General features: G+C 42.0%; 1 protein-coding gene across 2 annotated transcripts in view; it reads right to left on the bottom strand.

Moving 5' to 3' along the window:
* RNF10 (ring finger protein 10) overlaps positions 1-12,481 on the bottom strand; it is a 33,837-nt gene that overhangs the window by 17,008 nt on the left and 4,348 nt on the right. For both annotated transcript variants that reach the window (XM_069497570.1, XM_069497571.1), the window contains exons 2-4: positions 7,057-7,253; positions 1,559-1,758; positions 299-389 (exon numbers count right to left, since the gene is read on the bottom strand). In XM_069497570.1, coding sequence (XP_069353671.1) covers positions 299-389; positions 1,559-1,758; positions 7,057-7,253 — 488 coding nt within the window. The remainder of the gene's footprint in view (positions 1-298; positions 390-1,558; positions 1,759-7,056; positions 7,254-12,481) is intronic.

Genomic DNA, 12,481 nt, shown 5'->3' with positions numbered 1-12,481 from the left:
TGTAATGAGCCTGCCGAAAGTCACGAGGGTAACCAGAGTCCCTGGTTACTATTTCTCAACTCATACACCTTCAGATCAGAGCCTTCAACATCCCATCCCTGCAGGCCAGTGCCAATTAGAGAATCACAAAATGGACTCCAGGAGGAACCAGGGACTGACCTCTGGGAAATGTCCACAGGAAGGCCAGGCAGAAAAGGGTATCAGCAGTGAGCACAGCCAACAGCTGCTGTGTCACCACAGTCCCTTTCTTTAGTCCTCTCTCCCATTCACAGCTCACAGGTTTGGCTGAGCTACTCACCACTTGTTCCACAAAGTCCCAGTTGACTAAAGTATCAGGATCGGCAAAATGAGCTGTGTAGTCTTGCTCTTCAGACACCACAAACTGGCAGCTGGATATAGGGAGGAAGACAGGGAAAGGGCAGACTGTCAGAATCCACCAACAAGCCCTCAGCAGAAATTCATCATCTCTTCACTTAGAAATCAAACACAGGCCACTGAGCAGCCCTGGTTAGTGAAGCACTGTACTAGACTTCAGCCTCAGTTCTGAGCCCTGGCTCTGGAAGGGATCCAAAGACTCAGCAGGCAGAAGTCTAAATCCATGGACTGTTTCCTCTGCTTCCAAGCCCAGTCAAACTCCCCGTGAGGCCTCCCTTGAACCAAAATTAACTGCAACAGCCAGCTTAGTAAGCCAGATTTCCTCCCTCACCACTTGGAACCCCAGAACATGGCAAGTATTCAAAGTAGCAGGAAAGAATGTTCTTAATCACTTGAGATCAGTTTTTATAAAATACAAAATGGTTACTTCAGTCTAGATCCAAGGTCAAACCTTACATTATGACTAAGGCTACCCAAAGGGAAAGAATATCGGTATTTGAGCAAATGTATGCCAAGCACTTCAACATGTCATTTAATTCTCCCTTAAGAAATTTCCACTTCTTTATAGAAAAGCTGACTCTCAAAGTGGTTAAGTAAATTACTCAAGGTCAAAGGTCAAAATGAGATTCAAATCTGGGTCCAATTCCAAACAATTTTTCCACCTCGTCGTAATATTAAGACATTCATTGTAAAATTCTATCTGTTGGCGGGAGGATCCCTTGAGCTCAGGAGTTCAAGAACAGCCTGAGGCAAGACCCTGTCTCTACCAAAAACAGAAAAAATTAGCCAGGTGTGGTGGTGCATGCCTGTAGTACCAGCTACTCAGGAGGCTGAGGCAGGAGGATCACTTGAGCCCTGGAGTTTGAGGTTGCAGTGAGCTATGGTAACAACACTGCACTCTACCAGAGGCAAAAGAGCGAGACTCTGTCTCAAAAAACAAAACAACCAACCAACAAAAAAAAAAAAAACACCACCACAAAAAACCTGTATTTGTTTAAGTACCAAGAACATCCACTTGGAAAATGAGTTAGAGAAAGGGAAGGAGGGGAAAACAGAAAAAGAACCAGACCAATTCCCTTTCTGCCTCTCTCCCACGTAGTTTAGAGGAAGCCTCCTTGCTGCAGTTCCACAATTACCCAGAGAGACCCAATTTCACTTTCCTCCTTGGAGTGGTAATACTCACTTGGCCTGTAAAAAGAGTTCCTTGTTAAAAGGCTTATGTCCCCACTTGTTCCTTTTTCCCCAGCTGCCATGTCCACTGCCTTCAAAGTGACCTGCATGGCCACGGGGTTCAAAAGTGAAATTCAACAAGTGGTTCAGGTTGATCTTCTTAGGACCAGAGAACTGGGCAGGGCTAAACTCTGCCCGTTGAGCCTCTGCTACCTGGAGAGAATGAGAATGAATCAGGGTATTTTAGATTAGGACAACACTTACCAATTTACAGCAGAAACCCACACAACCCTCCTCCTACACAGCTTAAAATATTAACTAAATAAAACGCAGACTCAAAGCAAACAATCTTCCTAGGAGAGAGTAATGCAAAAGCCTACCCAAGAGTGAATGGGAGTGAAGAGGAGGGAAAAGAGCCTTTAACATACAATTACTTAAACTGTTTAGTCTGCTCTGCTAAGTAGCAATTAACCATTAAAGGACAAAACCAAGCACAAACTCCTCTAGCTATCCTGAAGCACAGATTTACTTACTGAATTAATCTTCAGACCCGGCAACCTTCACTCTTGTTAGCCTACCTGTTCCTTGATTTGTTTCTAGTAAAGTGAGTCTGTGGAGCCATACTTTGGAGGTGGCTTGCAGGCAGCTACTAACTGCCCTAGGATTCTGGATCCGGCCAGAGCCCTCTCATCTAAGATACACACCGTTATTCATTGTTAATTAAAACTGACAGAATTAGAACATGTAGGCAGACTAGCTCTCTGTCCAGAAATAAATCCAATCAGCAGATTCAGCAACAGTTCAGAAAGTGGCAAGAAACCGTATATGAGAGATACCACTGCACACAAAGATGGAAGAAACCACGTCAAGGTGTATTTCAGTCCCCTCAATGTTCTCAAGCTGAAGTGGTACAGACAGTGCTGTAAGTCAGCCAGTGCACTTGCCCACCTCACTTTCCCCTTTAACGTTATATACACTTTGCCAGACACTTTAAATGGCTATATACCATTACCTTATATGGGTACACCGTATTTTATTTTATTTATTTTACTTTTTTTTTTTTTTTTTTTTAAGAGACAGGCTCACGCCTGTAATCCTAGCACTGAGAGGCCGAAGCGAGTGGAGCCTTTGAGCTCAGTAGTTCAAGACCAGCCTGAGCAAGAGTGAGACTCTGTCTCTACTAAAAATAGAAAGAAATTAGCTGGACAACTAAAAATATATATAGAAAAAACTAGCTGAGCATAGTGGCATGCCTGTAGTCCCAGCTACTCGGGAGGCTGAGGCAGGAGGATCACTTGAGCCCAGGAGTTTGAGGTTGCTGTGAGCTAGGCTGACGTCACGGCACTCTGGCCTGGAGAACAGAGCAAGACTCTGTCTCAAAAAAATAAATAAATAAAATACACATTAAAAATTTTTTTAAAGAAAAGAAAAAAAGAGAGAGAGAGACAGGCTGTCACTGTCATCCAGGCTGGAGTGCAGTGGTGCGATCACACTTCCCTGTAATATTGAACTCTTGACCTGAAGTGATCTTTCTACCTCAGCCTCCCAAAGAGCTAGAATTACAAGCATGAGTTACCATGCCCGGCCAAAACCATATTTGAATGCCCTACTGTATGCGACAGGTTATTTGTAGCTTTTCCACTATAACAAAATAATACAGTGAGCTATGACTGGGCCACTGCACTCTAGCCTGGGCGACAGAGCAAGATCCTAGGCTCTAAAAAAATAAATAAGACAAAAAACAAAACAAAATTAATGCTGAGATAACTACATTTTTTGATAAATCCTTTTGGACAAATATTTAGGCACTTACAGTTATTTCTTTTGAATGTACAGAAGGAATTGTTGGGTCAAAGGAAATGCAAATTTAGGGCTTTTGCTGCTTACTCAAACTTGAAGATTTTTAGTAAGCAGCACTTTCATATACAAGGTAAAGAATCTAAAGAGTACAAAACCGGGCATAGGGTGAAAGGCAATTTCTATTCCAGAGGCGATGAATATACCCTCAGATATTCTATGCATATAGAATCATGATATATGACCTTTAAAAATAAACACAAAGCCAGGCATGGTAGCTCACGCCTATAGTCTCAGCTACTCCGGAGGCTGAGGCAGGAGGATCACCTGAGCCCAGAAGTTCCAGGCTACAGTACGCCATGATAGCACCTGTGAATAGCTACTGCACTTCAGCCTGAGCAACATAGTGAAACCCCATCTCTAAATACATAAATAAAAATTCTAAATTAGAAAAAATAAAAACAGTGGCAGACAGACAACTTCCTTTTTATTAACAAACAATCCTGGACATAACCCCACACTCTGTTTATGTAAATCACCACAGGAAGCCCAAAACTTCCAGGTCATCCCTTATCTCTCATCTCCATACAACTCTGATCTCCCCTAATCAGACCGTCTTTCAACTGCATGCCCAAACTTCGATCTAAGAGCTTCTGCTAAGTCAACAAAATCCTCCACATTCTCAACCTTCTACCTTCACCTTGCCCTAGATGGCCCACTGTCACTCTCTACAACACCACCATCATTCCTGATTATCCTCCTAATATGCTAACTTCTCAGTTCCTTAACCTCTTCTCTTCCAATCAGCTTGCAACCCATCTCAGCCACCCACTCCCACAGGTGTACCTTCTAGAGGTGTGATGCAATACAGTAATCGCTAGCTAGATGTGGCTACTGAGCACTTGACATGTGGCCTGTGCCACTAGGTAAAATTACATTTTAGAAATAATGGGCTAAATATATTAAAGTTTACTTCATTTGTTTCTTTTTTACTTTTCTAATGTGGGAACCAGGAAACTTTACACATGTGGCTTGCTTTTCTATTAGACAGCATTGCTCTATAGTTGAGACCATGCTGGTAACAATCACACATCTTCCACCATCTTAACTTTGAGCATCCTACTGTCCAACCAGGAATTCTCTTCTTTCTCAGGTTTAGTCTGATTCCAACAATTCCTTACCCACTAGGATCTCCAAACCAGTAATCCAACCCCCCCAACATTCGGCTTAGATCCTGTGGTCCATGACCTCTTCTTTGTCTGCTGTATTCAGCCGGCAAAACCTTCCCCTGATTAATTAAACATGGCTAAAAACACAACCACACCATTCTCCTTACAGTGGACCCTCACACTGCCTGTAGTACTGCAATCCCATTATACTTCCACAGTCCTTTCTTTCTTTCCCAGACAGCTCCTTCATTCCTCAAGCTTCCAAACCTCCTCTCTGTTCACTTTACATATTTCACTAAGAAAATAAGAACAATCAGTAAAGAACTCCAACGCCCCCTCACCACCACCACATCATCCTCTTATTACTGGGAATGAGCGGGCAAAGCTCCTATCTAAGCCAAATCCTCCACTTCTGCACTAGATCGAGAACACAAGGACACTGTCCAGTGATTCTTCTCCTTTCCCCTCACTATTCTCCTCTCACCAGAACCATCCCATTGGCAGAGACATGCTGTAATTTCCCTAATCTTAAAATATCTCTTGACCTCAGGTTCCCCTCAAGCTGCTGCTGCCTCACATCTGTGCTCCAAAGCCACTAGAAAAGTACTGCCTACACTTGCTGTTTATTCTTCCCATCCTCCCATTCTCTTGAGTCTATGCCAACCAGGATTTTGTCTCCACCACTCCAAAGAACTCCAGGTCAATCACCTACCTTCATGTTATCAAATCTGTCAATTTTCAACCCTATTCTTATTCAGACTATCAGCACTCGACAAAACTGATCACTTTCTCCAGTGGTTTTCAGTTCTCTTCTTCCTCCCTCACTGACCACTCCTGCTCCATCTCTTTTGCTAGCTCCTTATCCTGGCTTGTGGGCTCACTTCTTCAACCTAATTCATTTTCCAACACTCACTCCTTAATGATCTATCTCACTTAGTTCCATAGCTTTAAGCAACTCTAAGCTGACAGCTCTCTAGCTTAGGCCTTCTCCTTAAACTCCAGATTCATAGTTAACTGCCTACCTCTACTTAGATATCTAACAGGCATTTCGATGTAAATACAACATTTCCAAGCTGAATTTCTTTATTTCAACCCCCATTCACCCCCAAAACAAAAACCCTATAGTCCTTTTGAAATCTTCCCTATTCTAGCAAAAGGTACCCGTTGGGCTCATGCCAAAAACATTACTCATCCTTTTCGCTACTCAGAATCCACATCTAATAAATCAAAAAATCTTGTTAGCTCCACCTTCAAGTAATATCCCAAATCTGACTGCCTTTCACCACCCCCACCATCGCCCTTTTTTCAAACTTTCCATCATTCTCACCAAGAATACTGTCGTGGCCTCCTAACTAGTCTCCCTGCTTCCACTCTCCCCCTTAAGACTCCAAGTCAGATTACCTTTTTTTTTTAAGACAGAGTCTCACTCTGTCGCCTGGGCTAGAGTGCAGTGGCATCATCACAGCTCACTGCAACCTCAAATTCCTGGGATCAAGTGATCCCTCCTGCCTCAGCTTCCCAAGTAGCTGAGACTATAGGCATGTGCCACCAAGCCCAGCTAAGTTTTCTATTTTTGGCACAGACAGGGTCTCACTCTTGCTCAGGCTGGTCTCGAACTTCTGACCTCTAGCAATCCTTCCACCTCGGCCTCCCAGAGTGCTAGGATTACAGGCATGAGCCACCACGCCTGGCCCTAAGTTCTCTTCTTAAACTTCCCAATGCCTTCCCATCTCTCTGAACAAAAGCCAAAGTCCTTTAAGGCCCCACATGATCTGATTCCTCTTGTCCAATCTTTGGGTTCATTTCCCACCCCTCCTCGACCCAAGGTTGCCTACTTCGTTAGCTCAAACATACCAAACACATTACCTCTTCCAGTCCCTTGCTCCTGCTACTCCTTCAGGCTAGGACACTGTTCCTCAAACCACATAGTGTGCTCCCTTGCTTCACCCAGATCTCTCACAAAATCTTCCGCATTAGAGAAGCTTTCCTTAGCCACTTTCTAAAACTGTATGCCTTGTTTCTATCGCTTTACCTCCCTCAGGTCTACATTTTAATTCAATAAGCACTTACCATCAGACTTAGTATACACTGGTTTGTTTACTGTCTCTCCAAACTAGAATATAAGCTTCTGAAGGACAAAGACAACGTTCTGTTCAACGTTGTATTCCAAATTCCTAAATGGTATCTGGTGTACAGTAGGCAAGGAGCAAATTTTTGGTGTCATTAATTAATGTCATTTTATCACCTAAATATCCAAAGGGTACCTTATAATTCCAGAGTGATAATAAAAGGACTACACAAATTAAGATACCCGAAATCTGCCAGAATTTCTCATGATCCACGATTATGTCTTCTTTCTCCAAGGAAATTTTCATAATCTTCATGGGAAGAAAGGAGGCAAAGTTCCAAATCTATTTAATCCTCAACTACTCAAAACTGACTGCTTTGATTATCTACCCTTCTACCTCTTGCTCCCCTCCTGGGAATGAGAGGATCTCATATCATACTTCTTATGTTCTAGAAAGGACATTCTCAAATTCCATACCTCATCTCGTCTTCCACCATTAAAAGAAGAGCTAAAGAGTTTGCTGCTGCCGCCGCCCCTTTGAGGAGGCATCTTGTTAAAAGTTTTGCTTTTCTGTGAATTGGAGCGACGGGACTGGTTGCTAAAACTTTCATTTTTGGGGTACGAAGGTTCACGTTTGCGATTATAACGCTTGGATCCACTTGAGTTCTTTCCATCTGAAAACAAGAAACACAAAAGGATAAGGAGTGATACAATATACCTGGCCAATTGCTCTCCATCTCCCAGCAAAATTGTGTTTAAACAAAGGTAAATGGGCCCTCCCAGCACCTCTAAGAAACTGGGGTTTGGGTCGGAGCAACACTGCTTTGAGCAACAGTACACATGGTAAGGTGGGTTTTTCTTGAAATGATGAAGCCTAAAGGGTCCCTCCCTCAGAACAAACCCAGTGGAGATCAAACCACAAAGATTCTTAGTTCACAATGTCTCTTTTTCACAGAGCTTAAGCACTAGGCCTTAGCAGATATATTCAAGAGGCATAAAAAGCAAATGGTGCTTACGTGTGTTCTAGAGGCCAAATAAAGTGACAGAACAAAAGACATTGAACTCTCAAGCATATCAAATCAACTTCAGTTCTAGTCCCCCCCCACCTTTTTTTTTTTGGAGACAAAGTCTCACTCTGTTGCCCGGCCTAGAGTACCACAGCAGCAGCCCAGCTCCCAGCAACCTCAAACTCCTGGTCTCAAGTGATCCTCTTGCCTCAGCCTCCCAAGTACCTGGGACTACAGGCGTGCACCACCACCTGGCTAATTTTTTCTATTTTTAGTAGAGTCTTGCTCTTGCTCAGGCTGGTCTGGACTCCTGAGCTCATGCCATCCTCCTGCCTCAGCCTCCCAGAGTGCTAGGATTACAGGCATGAGCCACCTCGCCTGGCTAAGTTCTATTCCTTTTAAAAAATGTTTCCTGCTTTTTTTCTCCAATCACATGACTACATGTTCAATTTTGAAAATCTAGAATTTAAAGTTGCCAGTACTCACTGAATACCAACCTATTAATAGTGCTTAATTTCCTTTTAATCTCTATTTTATATACTTGCCACACATCTTATACAAAACAAGCATAGAAGACATGTCTTCTACTCATTACTCCATGAGCATTTTCATACATGCCTAGTCTTGAAAAACATCATTAATGGCTGCACTATTGCTCACCATATACTTAAAGCATAATATAATCAATCCCCTATTTTGTACATTTAGGTGGCTTCTAATTTTTTGCTAATTTAATAGTATTGATTATATATATATATAATATATATGCATAGAGGCCTATATGATTGTGTCAAATTCTTAAAGTAGAATTAGATCAAGTATGGTCATTAAGCCTTTTAATATATTCTCAAGTTACTTTCCAGAACCATTATACCAATTTATTTATATTCTAACAGTATTATAATAGAGAATGTTGGATGGGCATGGTGGCTCACACCTATAATCCTAGCACTCTGGGAGGCGGAGGCAGGAGGATCACTGGAGCTCAGGAGTTTGAGACCAGGCTGATGCCATGGCACTCTAGCCCAGGTGACAGATCAAGACTCTGTCTCCCCGCCCCCCTCCAACAAAGAATGTCTAGTTCACTACACTTGCTAATATTGAGTTGAATAAAAGTTGTTCACCTGAAGGGTCAAAATGGTTCTCATTTTAAATTTGAATTTCTCTGAGAACTATCAACAAATACTTTTTCAGCCTGTTGACCATTTGTATATCAACAGCCTGCTTGGATTTTTGCCCCATTTTTTCCTACTGGGGAGCTGACCTGAATGGATTTTTTTGTCCCAGATTGAAGCACCATAACCAGACACATTTACACACTAAAGTCTACCAGCAAAAAAAAAAAAAAGGCAAAATAAAACCTGAGAACCACATACAACTAAAAAACTAAAAATAAGAGAGGATACCCAAATAGTCTTTGTCCAAAAAAAAGACTCATTTATCTTCTCATCCCTTCGCTCACTCCATGATGTCCTTTTGCAATATGGAAATATGACCGAGTCAAGTCTGCAACTAATCTAATGGTTTTAAAAATCAAAACTTAGAATGAAAGTTGGGAGATTTTTAATGAAGAAATCCATTGGGCTTAACCTCAAAGATGGTTTACAAAGTAAAGAGATTCTAGCACAAACCCCAAAAACTACAAAGTTGGATTTCTCCCCCAGATATAGTTTTACTCTTTATGTTAAAACTATATAATTAATATGAACATGTCTGGAAAGGAAATATACCAGGCTGTTAAGGACAATTATCACTACTTTAGGATATGGAGCTTTTCAATCTTATCCTATTACAGTGTTTCTCAATTCTGCCAGTTCATAGGAATCAGCCAAATGAACTTTTAAGGGATTCATATGTTCAGACCTCACCCTATATGATTCTGACTTAAGTAGACAAAATTGTTGTACATACTTATTCTCTGAGTAATTTAAAAAACTCTAAGTACTTAGAAGAAAGTATTTCTAGACATGTAAGATCACCAACTCTTTTTACAGCAGATTAAATAAATTCAAGGTGAAGCAAAGCTTCAGAAAAAAGGAAATGCAAGTTAACAAATCAGAATCCAAATTTTGAAAGCAATCACTAGGTTTATCAGCCTCATGGGATAAATCAAAGAGATGTCATCCTCTCTACGCCTGACCAACTACATCCTGGGGGTCAAGCTAATAGTCATGTGAAATGGCAACAGAACAGATGGTCACAGAAACATGGCCAGGCTAGGCACACTAGCAGTTACCCCTAAATTCCAGTCAGGGACAGTGACCAGAGTTTAATCTGAAGTTAGAACTTAAGAACTAGACTTTTACCTACTACTTCAGTTAGCAACAGTTAATGTCAAACACGGCACCAGTAGTAACAATTAGAATGTGAAGCTTCAGATCTCATATAAATTTTGCCTTGCCCTCAATTCATGATACTAGTTTATAAGATTTTAAGTAAATGGACAATTCAGGGAATACAAAACCCCCAGCTAACTCTTTACCAATGAAAACCACCTCAGCCACATTTTCCTGCGTAGCTCTGACTTCCACCTCATGAGAACACATGAGGTCTTATGAGGATAGGTATGTAAAGAAAACACACATTCCCCAAACCTCATTATCCGAGACTGTCTCAGATGATCCTGGGACCCTAATGGTTTGGCCCCAACTGTTGCTTTCAAGATGGGCTACCCACGGTTTGCACAGACTTAGGTAAAGCCAGATTCTACACTGCGAGGGCTTAAGAAAGTAAACCGACTCTCAGAGAAAAAGGGCTGTCTTCATTTCTTCACTTATTACCACACCGGCAAGGAAATCGTTTCATAATGCTTACAGAACTGCTCTCTGACGGACAATGAATGCTTACTTCTAAAACCGATTACAGGCCAAGCGCAGTGGCTCATGCCTGCAATCCTAGCACTCTGGGAGGCCAAGGCGGGAGGATCACTTGAGGTCAGGAGTTCAAGACCAGCCTAAGCAAGAGCGAGAACCCATCTCTATGAAAAATAGAAAAAAAAAAAATCAGCTGTGTATGGTGGTGCATGCCTGCAGTCCCAGCTACATGGGAGGCTGAGGCAGGATGATCACTTGAGCCCTGAAGTTTAAGGTTGCAGTGCAACCCCAGGGCAACAGAGCGAGACTCTCAAATAAATAAACACACTACAACTGATCACATAACGATTCGCTATGTAACTGCTAAAAATCGACTCCCTCCTCTTGCCTTCCACTTACCTAAGGGTATGAAGTCAGACATCTCAAGTGAGAAACTGGCTCTTATCTCTAGACCCAGGCAACAGGCAGCCAAAGATTGAAGGGACTGTCAGGCCTGGGACCCAGAGATAAAATTCGGAGTACTATTTTCGAGATGTTTTGTGGATAACTTGCCAGGATATATGTGTGAATAACTCAGGGATACATTTCTTCCTCCTTTCTCTGATACGAACAATGAGATGATTCACCTTAGATTTTGGAAAACAGACGAAAAGTCAAGCTCCTCAGAGAAACATTCTATGGCGAAGTTTTAAATCTCAGGGTGGTGGTTTTCAATCCTGGCTGCACATCAGAATCACTTGCATAAACTTTTAAAAATATAGATGCCCAGGACACAAGGGCTCAATCTAGACTTACAGAGTCAGAAACAACTGCTAGGAAAGGGCCCCCACATCCCCATTTTTTAAAAAGGTCCTCAGGAGATTCTAAAGCACAGCCAGAACTGAGAACAACTGCCAAAAACTGCTGTCAAGACACATTCCAAAACGGATAAGACCATTAGTTAAATGGCTCAAATCCAGAACTCAGGATCCCAGAGTTAACAAATAAGAGACTTAAAAACTTAATCCAACTTCTCTAGTTGTTCCACATTTCCCTAACAGAAAGGTCTCTACCAAGTAACAACAGGCCTATCTCAGCCTCTTCCCCCTTTACCAACTAAGGGCCATAAATTTTTCACAGTTAAATTATTTGGCATCACCAACATTTCTAACTCTAGTTCCGACAGATGGCACAGCCCAGAGGTCAGAATACCAGCCAGGAAGTTTCTGCTGCTGATTCACGCTGTCATCACAAGCAAGTTGCTTACCCATCGTCCAGAGTGGTTGACAAGCACCTCTGGAGGGGCAACATATGGCCTTACTACTGACAACAGACTGAATCCAGCAGAAATTAGTAATTCTGAATGAAAGGAAGAGAGAGGTGCTATCAGGAATGATGCATATGCCAGTAAGTTACCTGCCTGCTAGGTGAATTTATTATACAAAGTGCACTTATAAATACTGCCTAAGACTTCATAAAAATTTACATGGACAAATCACTAACACGTCTAAGCCTCTGTTTTCTTGTCTGTAAAACAAGGCTAATACTCTACCATCTTTCCTTACAGATCATGAGGATTAAGAAAGCAATGTAAAATGCCTACCACAGCGGCTGGCACACAGCTGCTATGATTTGAAAGCCTTTTATTAAAAAATCCAAATCATTCTTGTCAAGAGCACCCACTAGACTTCCAAAACAGCCACATAAACCAAAGACTCCAAAATTCTTTTAACTTTTTTAAGTGGTTTTACTGAAGGCTCCAAATCACCTCAATTTTCAAAGCCACTAAAACCTCCAGGTGCATTTACATCTTAGACATTCTCCAAGGCAGATTAGCATTAGTAACCTGGCTTCTGGTACCGGAATAACAGGAAGTGTCAGGACAGCGCTTCATACCACCAACCTCAAAATAACTGCTTCATAATACCTGACCTTCCCTTAACCTCCATGGCCAGTACCATCCGCCCAGGGGGATGGGGCAAGAGCCTGGCTCCTGGCCAAGGTCCATCGTTTGTCATAAACTGACTAGCCTTCTTTCTTGGGTTTTTTTACTTTCTTTGCTCTTTCTAAATAAATGACTTTCCCCACTTCCTATCCCACCTT

Source organism: Eulemur rufifrons, chromosome 21 (genome assembly GCF_041146395.1).
Source record: "Eulemur rufifrons isolate Redbay chromosome 21, OSU_ERuf_1, whole genome shotgun sequence".
NCBI lineage: Eukaryota > Metazoa > Chordata > Mammalia > Primates > Lemuridae > Eulemur > Eulemur rufifrons.
Note: the sequence above shows the minus strand (reverse complement) of the source record. Positions and strands in the feature narration are given on the sequence as shown.